The sequence below is a fragment of the Hyperolius riggenbachi genome, chromosome 7 (genome assembly GCF_040937935.1).
Source record: "Hyperolius riggenbachi isolate aHypRig1 chromosome 7, aHypRig1.pri, whole genome shotgun sequence".
NCBI lineage: Eukaryota > Metazoa > Chordata > Amphibia > Anura > Hyperoliidae > Hyperolius > Hyperolius riggenbachi.
The window spans coordinates 194,613,465-194,637,992 of record NC_090652.1 but is presented as its reverse complement, the minus strand read 5'-3'; the positions used below and the strand labels follow the sequence as shown (position 1 = coordinate 194,637,992).

At 43.6% G+C, this 24,528-nt stretch overlaps 1 protein-coding gene across 3 annotated transcripts in view; it reads right to left on the bottom strand.

Annotated features, from left to right (window-relative positions):
• Positions 1 to 24,528, bottom strand: part of METTL21A (methyltransferase 21A, HSPA lysine) — a 120,958-nt gene that overhangs the window by 75,798 nt on the left and 20,632 nt on the right. For all 3 annotated transcript variants that reach the window (XM_068244971.1, XM_068244969.1, XM_068244970.1), the window contains exon 2: positions 18,571 to 18,741. In XM_068244971.1, coding sequence (XP_068101072.1) covers positions 18,571 to 18,717 — 147 coding nt within the window. In that variant the 5' untranslated portion in view covers positions 18,718 to 18,741. The remainder of the gene's footprint in view (positions 1 to 18,570; positions 18,742 to 24,528) is intronic.

Below are 24,528 nucleotides of genomic sequence, written 5' to 3'. Positions count from 1 at the left end.
GTAAGTGCGTCCATTTGAGTTTGGTCTGCCGTTCTGTAACGATCGGTGTAACACAGAGAGAATCTAATTATCGGTGATCTGCAGTATCACCGAAAATACAGATATATACCAGATTATCGATGATCTGCAGTATCACCGACAATCAGATATATCTTCTAACCTCTGGACACCTGAGTGACAAGGAGTGTTTTGGTGCAACAGTAATACTTTGAGAAGCACACCCTGATGGCGGATGCAAGAGCAGATAGGAATCCTGCTAGGCAACTGGTTCCTTCCGTAGACTGAACTCTCCCGGGGGAGGAGTTAGACAGCGAGTGGGAAGGACAGAACGTGAGTGACACAAAGGAGGGTGTCACTGACAGGTCAGTGAACTATCTCCTAACAGGAGAGATAGTTCTCGAGGTCGGACAAGCCAAGTCGTTAACACACGGACAGATAAAGTACAGAGACAGTAGGCAGATACAGAATCCAGGGACTAGCCGAGTTTTGGCAACAGGGAATCAGAAAGACAAAGGTACAAAATCAGAGATCAGAAGAATGGTCAGGAAAGCAGAAAGTCATAACAGATAATCAACAATGCCTAGACTTGAGTGTGAGCTCCAAGATTCTCACACTCCAGGAACTAGACTAGATAATAAGAACAATCCAGATGATACTGAATTCCTAGACTAAGGTGTGAGATCCCTGGCCATCAACACCTTTGGAAACTGGTCTAATAACACAGATACAGACAAGGTCTGAGTGCTACCACGTAGTGATCGCAACGGCAGACAACCAGCAAATGCTCAGCCATCAGTATATATAGTTCAGCGCTCTCCAGCGCCTCCCCCAAGTGCTGGACCAATGGAAACTGTTTCTGGCGTCAGCTGACCAGCCTGGTCAGCTGATCCCCCACTCACTGGCATAAAGCTCTTCCTCTCAGCGCGCGCGCGCGTCCACCTAAACCTATGTGGACTACAGCTCCCAGCCACACCAGACCCCTGCTGTGAAATGCCCGCTGTGCTGCACGCGGAATCCGCCGCCATGCCGCTGGCGCATGCGGCAGTTCCTCCGCGTTCGGGCAGACGCAAAGACGAGTGATCACACACATCAGTAGCCACGCTGGACGCGAAATCCGCCGCCTTGCCAGAAGTGCATGCGGCGGTGCTTCCGCGTTTTCTCACAGTTGTAGTTTAAGGAATCCGACCAATGTAAAACTCTCAATGCACTATAGACTGGGGTCATGGACATCCTGGACGATTGAGTGCTTTTTTCTGGTCCAACTTGCTCTGCCCCTGGCATCTCTGGGAGTTATCAGTGGCTCCTGAGTGGTGGCGTTGGTTTCCTCCTACCCTCTTCATACTAATTTTCCTTTCTTTCTCCTTCTGTCTGTTCAGGTTCATGGAGATATTTATCCCACTAGCCTTTCTACTTGAGTAGTAGTTAGTCAGCTGATTTAGCACATCCCTCTGGATAACAATTTGGGGTGGTGACCAGGGTGAATGTTCCCTCTGGGCTCCAGAGTTCCCACTGTAATATGCCAACCCACTTATATTGGTGACTAAAGAAGTCATATATACACATGGGGGAGCCATGTGTGACATGTATGGTTTATATATGTATAATCTGACACTTCCATTTGGGAAGGATACTTTAAGAGATTAATATGTCATGGTTGGGATATCTGTTTTTGCACTATGTTCATGCATACTCATGCGGGAGGCACTGGGTAGCCTCCAATTACCTGTTATTGGTTATTTTACCTGCTAAACATGTCATGGTGATATTTGTTTCTCTGTTCTATTTATATACATTATAAGTAAAGAATCTTTAAAATAAATAAATAAATAAATAAATAAACAAAAAGCTGATCACTTCCAGGTCAAAGTTTACAAGAATTACAAAATCACTACAACAAAAATCTCTGGGTGAAATCGCAAACGCCTAGTGATTATGCCTAGCGATTTTTGGTGCGCACTAGCCCTCAATCAGATTTTTGTACTTAAATAAGATATGGTGAAACACAAAGAATTTTTTTTCTTGCCTTCGGGTCTGCTTTAAAGTATACACTGCATTCCAAATTATTATGCAAATTGTATTTAAAGGGAACCTGAGTATAGAGGGGAAAAAATAAGTCTCACTTGCCTGGGGCTTCTGCCAGCCCCCCTGTGCCTGTGATGGTCCTCAACGATCCTCCAGTCCCCCGCCGCGACGCAGTTTCAGTATCGCCAACTTGTAAGTCGGTGGCCCCTGTGCCTGCGTGGCCCTGGCCGCAAGTGCCCTTGTTCCCAAGCCAACTGAAGTTCCAATAATTAGTTCTAAAGGTTTTGGAATCAATAAAATGACTAAATTTATGCACCTGCCTAATTTTATTAAACCACTTGCCGACCGCCTACAGCCGATGGGCGGCGGCAAAATGGACGCCGAAAGGACCGCAATACGCCGAACGGCGACGGCTCCTAGGGGCAGCGATCGAGTCACTGGTGACGCGCGCTGCCCCTTGCAACAGGCTCCGCCCACCCGTGACGTCATCTCGCCAGCCGGTAGTAAGCGCCGGCTGGATGTTAAAGTGAACCTCCGGACTAAAAATCGACTCAGCAGCACTGAAAAGGCTTGGTGTTTCTTTAACAGTTTCACAGCATCAGAACTTTGTTTCTCTTATACAAGCCTCATTTTTGGCTGCACAGAAGAAAACTGCCCGGGCTTTTTTCCCCTGATGCTGTGCAAAGCATGATGGGATTTCTGATGTTGTTGTTTTCGTTCTGCTGTTTTGGTGCAATTTTTTTTTTTATTTACATTTTGAATTTGACATTTGAAGCCTAGCGGTGCAGCTGGGAGGAGTAATCAGGACACAGGACAGTTGGAACTGTGTCTCCTGCTCCTTGTCACCTCCTTTCAACCAAAAAGAGGGCTGCCCCCATGACAAAGATGGCAGCCCCCATGAATCACAAACATTTGCCTGTTCTTTTAAAACAGGGTGGGTAAGAGATTATATTACCTATCTATTCTAATTAACATAACTAATGTAACTTGATGACAGTATGTTTGTTTAGGCTGAAGTTCCCCTTTAAGCACTCGATCGCCGCCATACAAGCGTATAATACGCTTTGTAATGTATACAAAGCGTAATATACAGGCTGCCTCCTGCCCTGGTGGTCCCAGTGATCGAGGGACCACCAGGGCAGGCTGCAGCCACCCTAAGTCGCACCCAAACACACTGATCTGTCCCCCCCTGCCCTCTGATCGCCCACAGCACGCCTCAGACCCCCCCCTGCTCACCCCCAGACCCCTGTTTGCACCCAATCACCCATCAATCACTCCCTGTCACTATCTGTCAGCGCTATTTTTTTTATTAAGTCCTAATCTGCCCCCTGGGGACTCCTGATCACCTTCCACACCCTCAGATCCTTCCCAGACCTCCCCCTCCACGTGTACTGTTTACATCTATTCTTCCCACTAATCACCTGTCAATCACCCGTCAATCACCCCCTGTCACTAACACTGCCCCCTGGGGGCTCCTCATCACCCCCCACACCCTAAGTTCCTCCCCAGCCCCCCCCCCCCCCGTGTACTGCATACATCTATCCTCCCCTGTAATCACCTGTCAATCACTCCCTGTCACTAACACTGCCCCCTGGGGGCTCCTGATCACCCCCCCCACACCCTCAGATCCTCCCCAGACCCCCCCCCCCCGTGTACTGTATACATCTATCCTCACCTGTAATCACCTGTCAATCACCCGTCAATCGCCCCCTGTCACTGCCACCCATCAGATCAGACCCTAACCTGCCTCTTACGGGCATCTGATCACCCGTGCGCACCATCAGATCACCCGCAGACCCACCCTTAGATCACCTACAAAGTGAATTGTTTACATCTGTTCTGCCATCTAATCACCCACTGATCACCCATCAATCACCCCCTGTCACTGCTACCCATCAGATCAGACTTCTATCTGCCCCTAGGGCACCCAATCACCCGCCCACACCCTCAGAATACCCTTAGACCCCCCCAGACCTCCCCCCTGTGTACTGTATACATCTATCCTCCCCTGTAATCACCTGTTAATCACCTGTCAATCACCCGTCAATCACCCCGTCACTGCCACCCATCAGATCAGATCCTAACCTGCCTCTTACGGGTATCTGATCACCCACTCACACTATCAGATCGCCCGCAGACCTACCCTCAGATCACCTCCAAAGTGAATTGTTTACATCTGTTCTGCCATCTAATCACCCACTGATCACCCATCAATCACCCCCTGTCACTGCTACCCATCAGATTAGACCCCTATCTGCCCCTAGGGCACCCAATCACCTGCCCACACCCTCAGAATGCCCTCAGACCCCAGCCCTGATCACCTCGCCAGTGCATTGCTTGCATCTATTCCCCCCTCTTATCACACCTTGAGACACCCATCAATCACCACCTGTCACCCCCTAGCACACCTACCCATCAGATCAGGCTCTAATTTGCCCCGTGTGGGCTCCTGATCACTCGGCCAAACCCTCAGACCTCATTCCGATCACCTCCCCAGTGCATTGATTGCATCTATTTTCCCCTCTAATCACCCCCTGAGACACCCATCAATCACCTCCTGTCACCCCCCCCCCCCCCCCCCCTAGCACTCCTATCCATAAGATCAGGCCCAATACAACCTGTCATCTAAGAGGCCACCCTGCTTATGACCGGTTCCACAAAATTCGCCCCCTCATAGACCACCTGTCATCAAAATTTGCAGATGCTTATACCACTGAACAGTCATTTTGAGGCATTTGGTTTCCAGACTACTCCTCACGGTTTTGGGCCCCTAAAATGACAGGGCAGTATAGGAACCCCACAAGTGATCCCATTTTAGAAAGAAAGATACCCCAAGGTATTCCGTTAGGTGTATGACGAGTTCATAGAAGATTTTATTTTTTGTCAAAAGTTAGCGGAAATTGATTTTTATTGTTTTTTTCACGAACTGTCATTTTCCACTAACTTGTGACAAAAAATAAAATCTTCTATGAACTCACCATACTACTAACGGAATACCTTGGGGTTTCTTCTTTCTAAAATGGGGTCACTTGTGAGGTTCCTATACTGCCCTGGCATTTTGGGGGCCCTAAACCGTGAGTAGTCTAGAAACCAAATGCCTCAAAATGACCTGTGAATAGGACGTTGGGCCCCTTAGCACACCTAGGCTGCAGAAAAGTGTCACACATGTGGTATCGCCGTAGTCAGGAGAAGTAGTATAATGTGTTTTGGGGTGTATTTTTACACATACCCATGCTGGGTGGGAGAAAGATATCTGTAAATGACAATTTTTTTTTTTTTTTACACACAATTGTCCATTTACAGAGATATTTCTCCCACCTAGCATGGGTATGTGTAAAAATACACCCCAAAACACATTATACTACTTCTCCTGAGTACGGCTATATCATATGTGTGACACTTTTTTGCAGCCTAGGTGCGCTAAGGGGCCCAAAGTCCTATTAACAGGTCATTTTGAGGCATTTGGTTTCTAGACTACTCCTCACGGTTTAGGGCCCCTAAAATGCCAGGGCAGTGTAGGAACTCCACAAGTGACCTTATTTTAGAAAGAAGACACCCCAAGGTATTCAGTTAGTAGTATGGTGAGTTCATAGAAGTTTTTATTTTTTTGTCACAAGTTAGTGGAAAATGACACTTTGTGAAAAAAAAAATCAATTTCCGCTAACTTGTGACAAAAAATAAAATCTTCTATGAACTCACCATACTACTAACGGAATACCTTGGGGTGTCTTCTTTCTAAAATGGGGTCACTTGTGGGGTTCCTATATTGCCCTGGCATTTTAGGGGCCCTAAACCGTGAGGAGTAGTCTTGAAACCAAACGTCGCAAAATGACCTGTGAAATCCTAAAGGTACTCATTGGACTTTGGGCCCTTTAGCGCAGGTAGGGTGCAAAAAAGTGCCACACATGTGGTATCGCCGTACTCAGGAGAAGTAGTATAATGTGTTTTGGGGTGTATTTTTACACATACCCATGCTGGGTGGGAGAAATATCTCTGTAAATAGACAATTGTGTGTAAAAAAAATCAAAAAATTATCATTTACAGAGATATTTCTCCCACCCAGCATGGGTATATGTAAAAATACACCACAAAACACATTATACTACTTCTCCTGAGTACGGCGGTACCACATGTGTGGCACTTTTTTGCACCCTAACTGCGCTAAGGGGCCCAAAATCCAATAAGTACCTTTAGGATTTCACAGGTCATTTTGAGACATTTGGTTTCAAGACTACTCCTCACGGTTTTGGGCCCCTAAAATGCCAGGGCAGTATAGGAACCCCACAAGTGACCCCATTTTATAAAGAAGACACCCCAAGGTATTCCGTTAGGAGTATTGTGAGTTCATAGAAGATTTTATTTTTTTGTCAAAAGTTAGCGGAAGTGCGCTCTCCCCCTCCTTTCCCCCCCTTGTCCTTTACAGATATCTTCACCACCTAGAGTGGCTTTTAAAGGAGCAGCACCAACTAACATACTTTGTCTATACTTTACATCGATATTGCCAAGATCGCTCCCTCTGTCGAGTACAGAGGTCAAACAACCCTTTCTTCCTCATTTTATAAAGAAGACACCCCAAGGTATTCCGTTAGGTGTATGGTGAGTTCATAGAAGATTTTATTTTTTGTCACAAGTTAGCGGAAATTGATTTTTATTGTTTTTTTTTTCACAAAGTGTCAATTTCCGCTAACTTGTGACAAAAAAAAAAATCTTCTATGAACTCACCATACTCCTAACAGAATACAGTACCTTGTGGTGTTGTCTTTCTAAAATGGGGTCACTTGTGGGTTTCCTAAGCTGCCCTGGCATTTTAGGGGCCATAAACTGTGAGGTGTAGTCTTGAAACCAAATGTCTCAAAACGACCTGTGAAATCCTATAGGTACTCATTGGACTTTGGGCCCCTTAGTGCAGTTAGGGTGCAAAAAAGTGCCACTCGTGGTATCGCTGTACTCAGAGTGTATTTTTACACATACCCATGCTGGGTGGGAGAAATCTCTCTGTAAATGAACAATTGTGTGTAAAAAAAATCAAAACATTGTCATTTACAGAGATATTTCTCCCACCCAGCATGGGTATGTGTAAAAATACACCCCAAAACACATTATACTACTTCTCCTGAGTACGGCAATACCACATGTGTGGCACTTTTTTGCAGCCTAACTGCGCTAAGGGGCCCAAAGTCCAATGAGCACCTTTAGGCTTTACAGGGGTGCTTACAATTTAGCACCCTCCAAAATGCCAGGACAGTAAACACACCCTACAAATTACCCCATTTTGGAAAGTAGACACTTCAAGGTATTCAGAGAGGGGCATGGTGAGTCCGTGGCAGATTTATTTTTTTTTGGTCACAAGTTATCAGAAATGGGAACTTTTTTTTTTTCCCTCAAAGTGTCATTTTCCGCTAACTTGTGACAACAAAATAAAATCTTCTATGAACTCACCATGCATCTCAGTGAATACTTTGGGATGTCTTCTTTCCAAAATGGGGTCATTTGGGGGGTATTTATACTATCCTGGAATTTTAGCACCTCATGAAACACGACAGGTGGACAGAAAAGTCAGAGATGCTTTAAAATGGGAAAATTCGCTTTTGGCACCATAGTTTCTGCAGTGGTCTGAATGGAAAAAAAGGCTCTGGTCCTTAAAGAGAACCCGAGGTAAGATTTAATTATGTTAGTGGGGCACAGAGGCTGGTTGTGCACACTAACACCAGCCTCTGTTGCCCCATGGTGTGCCTCCAGGACCCCCCTGCACGCCGCTATACCCCCCGCAGTGCTAGCGACACGCAGCGTGTTGCCAGCACAATGTTTACCTATGCCTGTCTGTTAGCGCCGCTCACCCGCCTCCGCCAATCAGCGGGAGGGAAGGGACGCGGGCGGGTAGCGCCGATACGGAGGAGGCGGGGGAGCGACGCTAACAGACAGGCATAGGTAAACATTGTGCTGGCGACACGCTGCGTGTCGCTAGCACTGCGGGGGGTATAGCGTCGTGCAGGGGGGTCCTGGAAGCACACCATGGGGCAACAGAGGCTGGTGTTAGTGTGCACAACCAGCCTCTGTGCCCCATTAACATAATAAAATCCCACCTCGGGTTCTCTTTAAGGGGTAGAAAGACTGTGGTCCTCAAGTGGTTGAACAATTATTGCACACTTTCTGTAAATCCAATAAACTTAATTTCACTTCTCAAATATCACGGTGTGTGTCTCCTATATATTTAACTGACATTTTTTATCGTAACAACCAACAATTTATACAGGAAAATCATGACGATTAACAATGTTGCCCAAACTTTCACATCCCACTGTATGTGTTTTTTCCTTGTTACTGACCCTTGTGGCCAGGGTTTTAATCCAGTGCATTCCCTCCTTCCCCGGTCTGTTTTCTGTCAACATGCACATAGCTTATGCTGGTATATGTGCATGGTGCACATGGATACATTACGTTAGCTCGCTTGTGCGAATAGTATGATGCGCTATCTGTCCCAGGAGAGGACATCAGAATGTGTGCTCCTAATCCCTAGGTAGGTTTGATGCAATGAATGTTTACATGTCTGCACTATGCATGTTATAGGGCCAGAGTTAGGACACCTACTTTACCTGGGTACTTCTGCGAGTGTAGGTGACTAAGCAAGAGAATGCATTCCTTTGTGAACTAAGACACCGGCTTTTAACTTAACTGTAGGGATAAAGGTGGTGCCTGGATGAGTGAATCTGTGAATACATTTGCAGGGCTGTGGAGTCGGAGTTGAAGTCGAGGAGTCGGAGCAATTTTGGTTTGAACATTTGCATGTGAGTGTGCAAAAAGTTAATTTTTTTTTTGGCATTTTTTCTAGCCACACACCCTTTAGCACCTCCCTTTCCTTAATAACTTATTTAAATGTCCTAACTAGAGGTGATGTACCTGGATATAAAGTGGTTTGCAAAAGTATTCGGCCCCCTTGAAGTTTTCCACATTTCGTCATATTACTGCCACAAACATGAATCAATTTTATTGGAATTCCACGTGAAAGACCAATACAAAGTGGTGTACACGTGAGAAGTGGAACATAAATCATACATGATTCCAAACATTAAAAAAAAATAAGTACTGCAAAGTGGGGTGTGCGTAATTATTCATCCCCCTGAGTCAATACTTTGTAGAACCACCTTTTGCTGCAATTACAGCTGGGTATGTCTCTACCAGCTTTGCACATCTAGAGACTGAAATCCTTGCCCATTCTTCTTTGCAAAACAGCTCCAGCTCAGTCAGATTAGATGGACAGTGTTTGTGAACAGCAGTTTTCAGATCTTGCCACAGATTCTCAATTGGATTTAGATCTGGACTATGACTGGGCCACTCTAACGCATGGATATGTTTTGTTTTAAACCATTCCATTGATGCCAAGGCTTTATGTTTAGGGTCGTTGTCCTGCTGGAAGGTGAACCTCTGCCCCAGTCTCAAGTCTTTTGCAGACTCCAAGAGGTTTTCTTCCAAGATTGCCCTGCATTTGGCTCCATCCATCTTCCCATCACCTCTGAACAGCTTCCCTGTTCCTGCTGAAGAGAAGCACCCCCAGAGCATGATGCTGCCCCCACCATATTTGACAGTGGGGATGGTGTGTTCAGAGTGATGTGCAGTGTTAGTTTTCCGCCACACATAGCATTTTGCATTTTGGCCAAAAAGTTCCATTTTGGTCTCATCTGACCAGAGCACCTTCTTCCACATGTTTGCTGTGTCCCCCACATGGCTTGTAGCAAACTGCAAACGAGACTTCTTATGCTTTTCTGTTAATAATGGCTTTCTTCTTGCCACTCTTCCATAAAGGCCAACTTTGTGCAGTGCATGACTAATAGTTGTCCTATGGAAAGATTCCCCCACCTGAGCTATAGATCTCTGCAGCTCGTCCAGAGTCAGCATGGGCCTCTTGACTGCATTTCTGAACAGCACTCTCCTTGTTCGGCCTGTGAGTTTAGGTGGACAGCCTTGACTTGGTAGGTTTACAGTTGTGCCATACTCCTTCCATTTCTGAATAATTGTTTGAACAGTGCTCCGTGTGATGTACATTGCTTTGGAAATCTTTTTGTAGCCTAAGCCTGCTTTACATTTCTCAATAACTTTATCCCTGACCTGTCTGGTGTGTTCTTTTTGGACTTCATGGTGTTGTTGCTCCCAAGATTCTCTTAGACCAGGGTTTCTCAAAATTTTATTGGTATGTACCCCTTATAAAACCCTGTACTCACCAAGTACCCCCTAGCATTGAAAACATTATCACAAGTACCCCTTAACAAATATATATTTCATTGTAGAACATGATAATTGGTTCTAAAACATTTCCAACATTTACTATTGCTTTTAATTAGCTAAAATACTAATTTGGTGCTGTTTATATAGGATTTTGTATTTTCAAAAACTTTAAATTTGTTATTCTTGGTTAAGTATATCAAGCCTGAGTACCCCCTGGGGTACGCGTACCACATGTTGAGAACCTAGGTCTTAGACAACCTCTGAGGCCGTCACAGAGCAGCTGTATTTGCACTGACATTAGATTACACACAGGTGCACTCTATTTAGTCATTAGCACTCATCAGGCAATGTCTATGGGCAACTGACTGCACTCAGACCAAAGGGGGCCCATTAATTACGCACACCCTACTTTGCAGTTATTTATTTGTAAAGAATGTTTGGAATCATGTATGATTTTCGTTCCACTTCTCACGTGTACACCACTTTGTATTAGTCTTTCTCATGGAATTCCAATAAAATTGATTCATGTTTGTGGCAGTAACATGACAAAATGTGGAAAACTTCAAGGGGGCCGAATACTTTCGCAAACCACTGTATGTGTTTTTTTTTCCTTGAAATCAATCTCGGACACCTCTGACTAGTTTGCCAGGTGGGCCAGATTAACCACTTGAGGACCACAGTCTTTCTACCCCTTAAGGACCAGAGCCTTTTTCTCCATTCAGACCACTGCAGCTTTCACGGTTTATTGTTCGACCATACAACCTGCCACCAAAATGAATTTTAACCTCCTTTTCTTGTCACTAATACAGCTTTCTTTTCGTGCTATTTGATTGCTGCTGCGAGTTTTAGTTTTTATTATATTCATCACAAAAGACATGAATTTTGTCAAAAAAATGATTATTTTTTACTTTCTGTGCTGACATTTTTCAAATAAAGTAAAATTTCTGTATACATTTTTGTCCAAATTTATTCTGCTACATGTCTTTGATAAAAAAAAATCCATTCAGTGTATATTTATTGGTTTGGGTAATAGTTATAGCGTTTAGAAACTATGGTGCCAAAAGTGAATTTTCCCATTTTGAAGCGTCTCTGACTTTTCTGACCACCTGTCATGTTTCATGAGGTGCTAAAATTCCAGGATAGTATAAATACCCCCCAAATGACCCCATTTTGGAAAGAAGACATCCCAAACTATTCACCGAGAGGCATGGTGAGTTCATAGAAGATTTTATTTTTTGTCCCAAGTTAGCGGAAAATGACACTTTGTGACAAAAAAAAAGTTTCCATTTCTTCTAACTTGCGACAAAAAAAATGAAATCTGCCATGGACTTACTATGCTCCTCTCTGAATACCTTGAAGTGTCTACTTTCCAAAATGGGGTCATTTGTGGAGTGTGTTTACTGTCCTGGCATTTTGGGGGGTGCTAAATTGTAAGCACCCCTGTAAAGCCTAAAGGTGCTCATTGGACTTTGGGCCCCTTAGCGCAGTTAGGCTGCAAAAAAGTGCCACACATGTGGTATTGCCATACTCAGAGGTAGTATAATGTGTTTTGGGGTGTATTTTTACACATACCCATGCTAGATGGGAGAAATATCTCTGTAAATGACAATTTTTTGATTTTTTTTTTACACACAATTGTCCATTTACAGAGATATTTCTCCCACTCAGCATGGGTATGTGTAAAAATACACCCCAAAACACATTATACTACTTCTCCTGAGTACGGCGATATGTGTGACACTTTTTTGCACCCTAACTGCGCTAAGGGGCCCAAAGTCCAATGAGTACCTTTAGGATTTCACAGGTCATTTTGCGACATTTGGTTTTAAGACTACTCCTCACGGTTTAGGGCCCCTAAAATGCCAGGGCAGTATAGGAACCCCACAAATGACCCCATTTTAGAAAGAAGACACCCCAAGGTATTCTGTTAAGAGTATGGTGAGTTCATAGAAGATTTTATTTTTTGGTCAAAAGTTAGCGGAAATTGATTTTTATTGTTTTTTTCACTAACTTGTGACAAAAAATAAAATCATCTATGAACTCACCATACTACTAACGGAATACCTTGGGGTGTATTCTTTCTAAAATGGGGTCACTTGTGGGGTTCCTATACTGCCCTGGCATTTTAGGGGCCCTAAACCGTGAGTAGTCTAGAAACCAAATGCCTTAAAATGACCTGTGAATAGGACGTTGGGCCCCTTAGCGCACCTAGGCTGCAAAAAAGTGTCACACATATCGCCATACTCAGGAGAAGTAGTATAATGTGTTTTGGGGTGTATTCTTACATATACCCATGCTGGGTGGGAGAAATATCTCTGTAAATAGACAATTGTGTGTAAAAAAAAAAAATCAAAAAATTGTCATTTACAGAGATATTTCTCCCACCCAGCATGGGTATATGTAAAAATACACCACAAAACACATTATACTACTTCTCCTGAGTACGGCGGTACCACGTGTGGCACTTTTTTGCACCCTAACTGCGCTAAGGGGCCCAAAGTCCAATGAGTACCTTTAGGATTTCACAGGTCATTTTGAGACATTTGGGTTCAAGACTACGCCTCACGTTTTAGGGCCCCTAAAATGCCAGGGCAGTATAGGAACCCCACAAGTGACCCCATTTTAGAAAGAAGACACCCCAAGATATTCTGTTAGGAGTATGGTGAGTTCATAGAAGACTTTATTTTTTGTCACACGTAAGCGGAAATTGATTTTAATAGTTTTTTTTTCACAAAGTGTCATTTTCCGCTAACTTGTGACAAAAACTAAAAACTTCTATGAACTCACCATACTCCTAACGGAATACCTTTGGGTGTCTTCTTGCTAAAATGGGGTCATCTGTAGGGTTCCTATACTGCCCTGGCATTTTAGGGGCCCTAAACCGTGAGGAGTAGTCTTGAAACCAAATGTCGCAAAATGACCTGTGAAATCCTAAAGGTACTCATTGGACTTTGGGCCCCTTAGCGCACTTAGGGTGCAAAAAAGTGCCACACATGTGGTACCGCTGTACTCAGGAGCAGTAGTATAATGTGTTTTGTGGTGTATTTTTACACATACCCATGCTGGGTGGGAGAAATATCTCTGTAAATGACAATTTTTTGATTTTTTTTTTTTTACACACAATTGTCCATTTACAGACAGAGATTTCTCCCACCCAGCATGGGTATGTATAAAAATACACCCCAAAACACATTATACTGCTTCTTCTGAGTACGGCGATACCACATGTTTGCCACTTTTTTGCAACCTAGGTGCACTAAGGGGCCTAACGTCCTATTCACAGGTCATTTTGAGGCATTTGGATTCTAGACTACTCCTCACGGTTTAGGGACCCTAAAATGCCATGGCAGTATAGAAACCCCACAAGTGACCTCATTTTAGAAAGAAGACACCCCAAGGTATTCTGTTAGGAGTATGGTGAGTTCATAGAAGACTTTTTTTTTTGTCACAAGTTAGCGGAAATTGACACTTTGTGAAAAAAAAACAATACAAATCAATTTCCGCTAATTTGTGAAAAAAATAAAATCTTCTATAAACTCGTCATACACCTAACAGAATACCTTGGGGTGTCTTCTTTCTAAAATGGGCTCACTTGTGGGGTTCCTATACTGCCCTGGCATTTTAGGGGCCCTAAAACGTGAGGAGTAGTCTTGAACCCAAATGTTTCAAAATGACCTGTGAAATCCTAAAGGTACTCATTGGACTTTGGGCCCCTTAGCGCAGTTAGGCTGCAAAAAAGTGCCACACATGTGGTACTGCCGTGCTCAGAAGAAGTAGTATAATGTGTTTTGTGGTGTATTTTTACATATACCCATGCTGGGTGGGAGAAATATCGCTGTAAATGACAAATATTTGATTTTTTTTATACACAATTGTCCATTTACAGAGATATTTCTCCCACCCAGCATGGGTATGTGTAAAAATACACCCCAAAACACATTATACTACTTCTTCTGAGTACGGCGATACCACATGTGACACTTTTTTGCAACCTAGGTGCGCTAAGGGGCCTAATGTCCTATTCACAGGTCATTTTGAGGCATTTGGATTCTAAACTACTCCTCACGGTTTAGGGCCCCTAAAATGCCAGGGCAGTATAGGAACCCCACAAGTGACCCCATTTTAGAAAGAAGACACCCCAAGGTATTCCGTTAGGTGTATGGTGAGTTCATAGAAGATTTTATTTTTTGTCACAAGTTAGTGAAAAATGACACTTTGTGAAAATACAATAAAAATCAATTTCCGCTAACTTTTGACAAAAAATAAAATCTTCTATGAACTCGTCATACACCTAACAGAATACCTTGGGGTGTCTTTTTTTCTAAAAAGGGGTCACTTGTGGGGTTCCTATACTGCCCTGGCATTTTACGGGCCCAAAACTGTGAGTAGTCTGGAAACCAAATGTCTCAAAATGACTGTTCAGGGGTATAAGCATCTGCAAATTTTGATGACCGGTGGTCTATGAGGGGGCGAATTTTGTGGAACCGGTCATAAGCAGGGTGGCCTTTTAGATGACAGGTTGTATTGGGCCTGATCTGATGGATAGGAGTGCTAGGGGGGTGACAGGAGGTGATTGATGGGTGTCTCAGGGGGTGGTTAGAGGGGAAAATAGATGTAATCAATGCACTGGGGAGGTGATCGGCAGGGGGGCTGAGGGGGATCTGAGTGTTTGGCCGAGTGATCAGGAGCCCACACGGGGCAAATTAGGGCCTGATCTGATGGGTAGGTGTGCTAGGGGGTGAAAGGTGGTGACAGGAGGTGATTGATGGGTGTCTCAAGGTGTGATTAGTGGGGGGAATAGATGCAAGCAATGCACTGGCGAGGTGATCAGGGCTGGGGTCTGAGGGTGTTCTGAGGGTGTGAGCGGGTGATTGGGTGCCCTAGGGGCAGATAGGGGTCTAATCTGATGAGTAGCAGTGACAGATGGTGACAGGGGGTGATTGATGGGTAATTAGTGGGTGTTCAGAGGAGAGAACAGATGTAAACAAAGCACTTGGGAGGTGATCTGACGGCGGGTCTGCAGGCGATGTGATGGTGTGGGTGGGTGATCAGATTGCCCGCAAGGGGCAGGTTAGGGGCTGATTGATGGGTGGCAGTGACAGGGGGTGATTGATGGGTGGCAGTGACAGGGGTGATTGATGGGTGATTGACAGGTGATCAGTGGGTTATTACAGGTAAGAACAGATGTAAATAATGCACTGGCGAATTGATAAGGGGGGTCTGAGGGCAATCTGAGCGTGTGGGCGGGTGATTGGGTGCCCGCAAAGGGCAGATTAGGGTCTAATCTGATGGGTAACAGTGACAGGTGGTGATAGGGGGTGATTGATGGGTAATTAGTGGGTGTTTAGAGGAGAGAACAGATGTAAACAATGCACTTGGGAGGTGATCTGACGTCGGGTCTGCAGGCGATCTGATGGTGTGGGTGGGTGATCAGATTGCCCGCAAGGGGCAGGTTAAGGACTGATTGATGGGTGGCAGTGACAGGGGTGATTGACAGGTGATCAGGGAGGATAGATGCATACAGTACACAGGGGGGTGGGGGGTGGACAGAAGTCCCCAGGCGGCAGTTTAGGGCTTTAAAAAAAATAGCGTTGACAGATAGTGACAGGGAGTGATTGATGGGTGATTAGGGGGTGATTGGGTGCAAACAGTGGTCTGGGGGTGGGCAGGGGGGGGGGTCTGAGGGGTGCTGTGGGCGATCAGGGGGCGGGGGGGGGGGCAGATCAGTGTGTTTGGGTGCAGACTAGGGTGGCTGCAGCCTGCCCTGCTGGTCCCTTGGACACTGGGACTACCAGGGCAGGAGACAGCTTGTATAATACACTTTGTATACATTACAAAGTGTATTATACACTTTGTAGCGGCGATCGTGGGGTTAACAACCTGCCGGCGCTTCCGAACGGTCGGCGGGTTGTCGTCGCGGGTGGGTGGAGCCAGTTGCTGGGGGAAGCGCGCATCACCAGTGACGCGATCGCTCCCCCAGCAGGCCGAAAGGACGCAACGCCCATGGGCGTATTGTGGTCCTTTCGGCGTCTACTTTGCCGCCGCCCATCGGCTGTGGGCGGTCGGCAAGTGGTTAAAGGATAAACTACAAAAAAAGGGTGTTCCACATTATTAAGCAGACCACCATTTTCAAGCAATAGGAGAAAAAAAAAAAGATCTCTCTGCTGCCGAAAGGAGTGAAATGGTTGAATGCCTTAGACAAGGTATGAAAACCGTTATATTTAACGAAAACTTCAGCATGATCATCATACTGTTAAAGGATTTGTGGCCGACTGAGCACACACAGGTTTGTGCCGATAAGAGCAAAATGAGACAAAAAAAAGAAGGAAAAAAAGAAAGAAATCGAGAGCCCTAATCCCGCACAATGGGTGAAATGCCAGAAAAACAGTGATCTACTCACAAGTGTGGGTTGCCACCACAGGAAACCACTCCAAGCACAAGTGAGGAGAATGAACCTTTCCCCACTCAGGTCAAGCAGTCACTCTCCATAGACAGAAAAAAGGGGGATCACACCCATCCACCAGGTGGATATAAATGTATTTTTGGAAAAACAGGGTAAAATATCATTAAGAACAGTTTAAAATCGAGGGTTTTGGTGGACTTGCCTCCCCAGAGAAGACACAACAGTAGTGTATCATAAAATAACATTTATTCATACTCCAACAATTCTGCAATGCGCTTCGCGGGTCTATAGCCCACTTCTGTATTTCCCAAAAAAGCAGAGATGTCAGAGTCATGGGGAGAGAGCTGGTCGGCCCATTTAGGGTCCCTGAAGGTGAGAAAATGACTTCTGCAAACTATGTGGAGTTTCTGAATGTCCACTTTTTCCATGGTGCTTAAAGGGACACTGTAGGGGGGGGGGGGGGGGTGCCGGGGGAAAATGAGTTGAACTTACCCGGGGCTTCTAATGGTCCCCCGCAGCCACTCCCCAATGCTCCGGCCCCGCCTCTGGTTCACTTCTGGAATTTCAGACTTTAAAGTCTGAAAACCACTGCTCCTGTGTTGTCGTGTCCTAGATCCCGCTGATGTCACCAAGAGCATACTGCGCAGGCCCAGTATGGTCTGTGTCTGCGCAGAACGCTCCTGGTGACATCAGCGGGACTGAGGACATGGAAACACAGGCGCAGTGGTTTTCAGACTTTAAAGTCTGAAATTCCAGAAGTGAACTGGAGGTGGGGCCGGAGCATCGGTGAGTGGCTGCGCTGGCACAGGTTGTCTGCGGGGGACCGTTAGAAGCCCCGGGTAACTTTAACTCATTTTCCCCCGACCCCCTACAGTATCCCTTTAAAGAAGAACCGTGCTTTCGGTGACAGAATCATCTTCATGTATGACAATGCACCAGCTCATGCTGCAAGGAATAACTCTGCACCATAGGCTGCTATCAGCATGAAAGGAGAGAAACGCATAGTGTGGCCCTCATCCTCCCTGACCTCTATCATAGTGAGAACCTTTAAAGCATCCTGAAGCAAATGATATATGAGGGAGAGAGGCAGTTTACATCCAAACAGCCGCTCTGAGAGGCTGTTCTGAGATTTGCGGCAAAGAAGGTACATTTCGGCGCCCGGAGGCACTTGATAGAATCGCCTGATATGCATACTGCAGCATTTCATAGCAGAATGCCACAATTTGCATATCCGCGTGCCTCGGCGCCTGTGATTCTATCGGGTGCCAGAGTTTACCTTCTTTGCCGCACAATTGTGGCTTTTATAATAGGCGCCTATGGCGGTGCCCTTTTTTTGGGGGGGGGGGGGGAGTCTGTGGGATATTGTGAAGAGGAAGTTGAGAGACGCAAGACCCAACACTCTGGATGAGCTTAAGGCCGCTATCGAAGCATCCTGGGCCTCCATAACACCTGAGCAGTGCAACAGGCTGATTGCCTCCATGCCACGCCGCACTGAAGCAGTCATTTCTGCAAAAGGATTCCCGACCAAGTATTGAGTGCATAACTGAACATAATTATTTTAAGGTTGACTTTTTTTGTTTTAAAAACACTTTTCTTTTATTGGTCGGAAAAAATATGCTAATTTTTTGAGATAGTAATTTTGGGTTTACATGAGCTGTATGCCAAAATCATCAATATTAAAACAATAAAAGGCTTGAACTACTTCAGTTGTGTGTAATGAATCTAAAATATATGAAAGTCTAATGTTTATCAGTACATTACAGAAAATAATGAACTTTATCACAATATGCTAATTTTTTGAGAAGGACCTGTACATTCTCTGTCCTCTAAAATGTACTTTATGCTAAATTGTTATATAATATTCTCTTATATTTTGCTGAGATACTGTATAGTAGCTTCATTGTACAGTGAAATATTATACATACAGCATCCCAGACAACAGCTGCTACACCAAGCTCTTTCCAGTCTTGCTTGATCCGTATTGTGTGTTTGGCAAAGTTGTAAGTTGCACCAGAATTATGAAACCTCTTTAAGCCAGCAAGTACAGTATCATCATACAACACCAACGCCATTCTTTCAAATCCACTTTAGGTAACCTAAACAAGAAAACATAACATTTACCTGTTAATACAATAATATACTTTATACTTTAATTCACATATATATTCCTTTTGCAAGCTAACAATCATATTGTTTTTGAAGTTGCTAAGGGTGGGTTTTTATTTCTTTCACCTGCTGCTATCACTCAAAACGTGTGGTGCCCCCAAGACTCGCACAGTACAATTGCGGGAAAATACAATTTTGTTTTGAGTGGCATTAGGTTAATACAAATGTTTACTTACTTCAAGAATAAAAACAAACATGCACGGAGAAAAGATTACTTTTAACAAAAAACAAACAAAAAAGAATGTATTTATTGTATTTATAAAGCGCCAACATATTACGCAGCGCTGATTAGTAATTACACATTAGTAATGTAATGTACACTTTTTAAAAAATGGACATGTATACCATTACATCTAGCATATACATGAACAGTTAAATTAGTTCCTAGCATCCATCATTCATGCAAAATACATGCAAAAAAAGCCCATTGGTAACTCCTAAAAATATGATAACAATAAGTGAATGAAAATGGGAGGGGCAGAGCAAAAACAAACTGCATAATCAGCAGAAGCAATGGCCTTATGTTGTTTTAAGCTCTGTCCCCTCCCATTTTCATTCACGTCTTACTTTTTTTATTTTTCATATTTTTAGGAGGTACCAATTGGCTTTTTTTGTATGTATTTTGCATGAATGATGGATACTAGGAACTAACTTAACTGTTTATGCATATGCAAGACGTATCGCTCTACCTGTCAAAATTTTAAAAACTGTATATTACTATTATACTGTATATTTTATTGGAAAACTAATCTTTTATTCTTGAAGTAAATAAACATTTCTATTAACACATTGCCAATCTATACAAAACTCGTTTTTCAAGCTAACAATTGAGTGTCAAGTTTGATGAAACAGAGAAAATACTGCTCCACTCACAGGAAGGAGACAGTGCTGAAACAGGGGCTGCCCAGCCTGGAACACAATGTCAAGTAAGCGGAATCCGCACAATGTCTCCACAATCCAAAGTTTATTCAGGACGTATCCTAATCAGATGAAAAGAGTACTTAGACTGACATGTTTCGAACCTGCACGGTTCTTAATCATAGCCAATTTTATGTCTCACATCTAAAAGGTTTTATAGAGGATGGTGGGCGGAACCAGGAGGGATAACAAACTGACCACGCCCCATATGGGTGGTATCCCAAGGTGCACCCTCCAAACTGGCCGCCACATCAGCCTTTACAACACTGTATATACAAATTTAAAAATTGTGTTAAACCCTAAAGATACATAGAAACCAAAAAAGCAAATGCACTTAAAGTGAACTTCTGGACTAAAAATCTACTCAGCAGAACTCAAAAGGCTTGGTGTTTCTTTAACAGTTTCACAGCATCAGAACTTTGTTTTTCTTACCAAAGCATCATTTTTAGCTGCATTTTTAGCTAAGCCCCACCCATCAAAGAAAACTGCCCGGGCTTTTTTCCCCTGATGCTGTGCAAAGCATGATGGGATTTCCTATGTTGTTATCAGAATCAGAAAAATCAGAATCATTTTATTTCGCCAAGCATGACTGGGTCAAGCCTGGAATTGGGTTTGGCACAATGGAGCGGTACATAGAAGAAGGGAAGATGTTAAAATGACAGTAATACCTCGTACTCCAATATGGACATACACAATATGCAATCATACAAACACAATATACAACATACAATCAGCATTGGATATACGTATAGCTCAGTGTTACTCTTTCAAAGACACGCTGCTAAAGACTGTCGCTCCTATGCAGGTGGTAAGGCACTGAAAGAGGGTGGTAGAATATTAAGAGAGTTCAGGAGGCTAACGGCCATCGGGAAGAAAGAGTTCTTGTGTCTGGTGGTCTTGGTGGGGATGGCTCGGAGTCTGCGCCCCAGTGGAAGTGGGGTGAAAAAACAGTGGCCTGGGTGAGAGGGGTCGCTTGCGATCCTCAGTGCCCTGGCTCTCAGCCTTGTGTTGTACAGGTGGTCAAGTGGAGGCAGAGATCTACCGATGATCCTCTCCGCCGACCTAATGATCCTCTGTAGTTTGTGCCGGTCGCTGACGGTGGCTCCCACATACCAGACCAAGATGGCGGAGCATAGGATCGATTCAATGGTGGCAGTGTAAAAGCATGTTAGAATCTCCTGCGCCATGCCGAACTTCCGAAGTTGGCGGAGGAAGAAGAGTCTTTGCTGGGCTTTCCGTTGGGTTGAAGTGATGTTGACCCTCCAGCTGAGGTCGCTGGAGATGGTGGTGCCCAGCAACTGGGAGGGGTGATCAGCACACAGGACAGTTGGAACTGTGTCTCATGCTCCCTGTCACCTCCATCCAACCAAAAAGATGGCTGCCCTCATGAAATCAAACATTTGCGTGTTCTTTTAAAACAGGGTGGGTACGAGATTATATTACCTATCTATTTTAATTAACATAACTAATGTATCTTAATGACAGTATCTTTGTTTAGGCTGAAGTTCCTCTTTAAAGATGAAGGCACATCAATATCTTGCAGAGCAAATGGATATATATACAAGCAAATAACTCAAATCAAACATGGAAATAGAACAGAAAGCAATATGGAGTATGGGGCGGGGGGGGGGGGGGAGGGTTAGAATTGAGCTAGCCAGTCACTAGAGCTAGATCCCACCTAGCATTCATGCCAAGGGGGGCCCTAGTCCCCAGACGAAAGATCCAAAAGGCCTCTCTTTTACGGATCATGGCCAAGAGATCTCCCCCTCTTTTAGGTAAAAAGACCCTCTCAATGCCCTGAAATCGAAAAAAAACTGGACATGTTTCCCCCATGTTCTAAGCGAAAATGTTTCGCCACGTTTGAAATGCTATTTGTAAGCCAGCCGGCCCCCAAATAGTGTTCAGCAATACGGGCCTTCAAAGGCCTAGTGGTACATCCCACATTTTGGACAGAACAAATGTCACAAGTAATCAGATAAATGACTTTTTTTATATTGCAATTAATAAAATGTTTAATGGGGGAAACATGTCCATTAGAAAGGGAAAAAATAGTCTGGGTTTTCAAGTGCATGGGACAATAGTGGCAAGAGGCCACTCCACATTTATATGACTCCTTGAAGGTTAGCCATGTCGAGGATCCAGACGAGGATTTAAAGAGACTAGGCGACAAGAGGCTTTCCAAAGTGGGTGTCCTTCTACTTGCAAAGCTCCCCCCTGAAGGAAGGGCCGCAAATCCTCATCACCCTCCAAAATAGGTAAGTACCTCCTCACAATATTAGTCACCTGACGGAATTCTACACTATAAGTTGTGACAAAAACTGATTTCTCCAAAGACTTCTTTTTGGACCCTTCCAATCTGACTAATTTTTCCCTGGGGATGGCACAGGAATTGGCTTTTTCCTTATCTATGTTCCATTTTGGATATCCTCTGGACAACAACCGCTTTTCCACTGTGTCATATTCCAGTTTTACACTGGCTGTGTCCGAGCAATTCCTTCGGGCCCTGATGAATTCCCCAACTGGAATCGCTCGGACAGTATGAGTGGGGTGACAGCTGTTAGCACGTAAAATGGAGTTACCAGCGCAAGATTTTCTAAAAGTGTTCGTGTAAATAATCCCCTTGTCCCTATCACCCCTTAAAGTCAGGTCCAAATAGTCTATGCTATCTTGCTGCCACACATAGGTAAACTGGAGGTTACACTTGTTATCATTCAGATGGACTATGAAAGGATCAACCTCAACCGGATCAGCCGTCCAAATAATCAAAATATCATCTATGAATCTCCCGTACCACGCAATCCCTGTCATCGGGCGCCCCCCATCTCCAAAGACGTGGAACTCCTCCCACCATCCCATATATAAGTTTGCCAGGGATGGGGAGAACTTTGCTCCCATGGAGGCTCCACATCTCTGGAGATAGAAGGCGCCGTCAAACATAAAGTAATTAAGTGAGTATAGATGTGAGACATAAAATTGGCTATGATTAAAGAGGAACTCCAGTGAAAATAATTTAATATAAAAAGGTGCTTAATTTTTACAATAATTATGTATACATGATTTAGTCAGAGTTTGCTCATTGTAAAATCTTTCCTCTCCCAGATTCACATTCTGACATGTATTACATGGTGACATTGTTACTGTGGGCAGATTATGTAGCTGTTCTGGCTTTAACAGACAGCTATAAACAGCCATTTCCTGTGTGTGTCATTGTTACATTGTGGCAGTTTGCCCAGAGTACCGTACGGTACCAGAGCCTCTTGTGGGAGGGGTTTCAGCACAAAATCAGTCATACAGCGCCCCCTGATGGTCTGTTTGTGAAAATCATTATATTTTTCATGTAAAAGTGGGTATCAGCTACTGATTGGGATAAAGTTCAATTCTTGGTCGGAGTTTCTCTTTAAGAACCATGCAGGTTCGAAACATGTCAGTCTAAGTACTCTTTTCATCTGATTAGGATACGGCCTGAATAAACTTTGGATTGTGGAGACATTGTGCGGATTCTGCTTACTTGACATTGTGTGTCAAGTTGTTGTAACACATTTTTCTTAGCTTTGGTTGTAGAGGATAAGGTGTAAAATAAACGTAGACACATATGTTTTGTTGTCTCGTGTGAGCTGCAAGACTAAATGGTTCATTCATCTGGGCAAACAGATTAATGACAGATGAAACAGATGAAACCATATGCATGTTTATGCATATACAAGAAGTATTGCTATACCTGTCAACATTTTAAAAACTTTATATTACTATTATATATTTTTATTGTAAAACATTTGTATTAACACATTGCCACTCTATACAAAACTCTTTTGTTCTCCACCAAACAGTACAGTCATGTGAAAAGGTGTGTTTCATGGAAATCTTGAGGTTTTCACTGTATTTCAACAAAGAGCTTTATGATTCAATTCAACACTGCTGATAGTTAATGGTGATATAATAATACAAATATCAAACAGATTTACAATTGGCAATTGTGTAACTCTTCACAGATAACCACCTTATATTACACTATATAATGTCTTATCTCCCTCTTCTAGAAGAGATTGTGTGCTTCAGAGTAAAACACAGACATTATTTTTAACTGCTTACCTAGATTCTGACCATATAAACAGCCAACCACTCCATAAAGAGTCAAACAAAGGGATAGGGTATGTGAACTACTGGCAGTCACTTAAATTAGCTAGTGCAGGTGTCAAAAAATTCATAATTTTCTAGCCTTTGCAGATATTCACTTATTAGGGAAGAGGAAAATACCTGCCCTGCTAACAGAGTACAGATTCCAGGTTTGAAAAAAAAAAATGTAGATTGTGTTTACAGTTAATTTTACAAATGCATAGAACTGCAAAATAATATGCAATGGTGATCTTGAATAAAATAGAATTATACGATAAGACTAAGGTTGCTGATATATACATGGTTAAATAAAAATCTACAGTGTAAATGGAATTTATTCACTTAAAAATTGACATGTAACCTGCTATAACGTGCAATTAAAAACCCACTGAATGCTCTCCCCAGACTTAAACAACTTTTTATGGTTATATCTCAAGATACAAGTTTTGGAAACCTGCAAAAATACTTTTTAAACTTCCCACCCCCTTATGAATCATGTAAAAGCACCTTTTTATAATCTGGGAATACCAAAGGCTAAATTCAATACGCATTTATAATCTATAGAACATTTCCCTTCATGGCAATCAAAAAATGTAACATGCTTTAATGGATTAATTCTCCCCCCCAAAAAACCCTCTAATCTAACAAACTTGTACAGCATCTAACAAAATAGATTGCTGGAGACC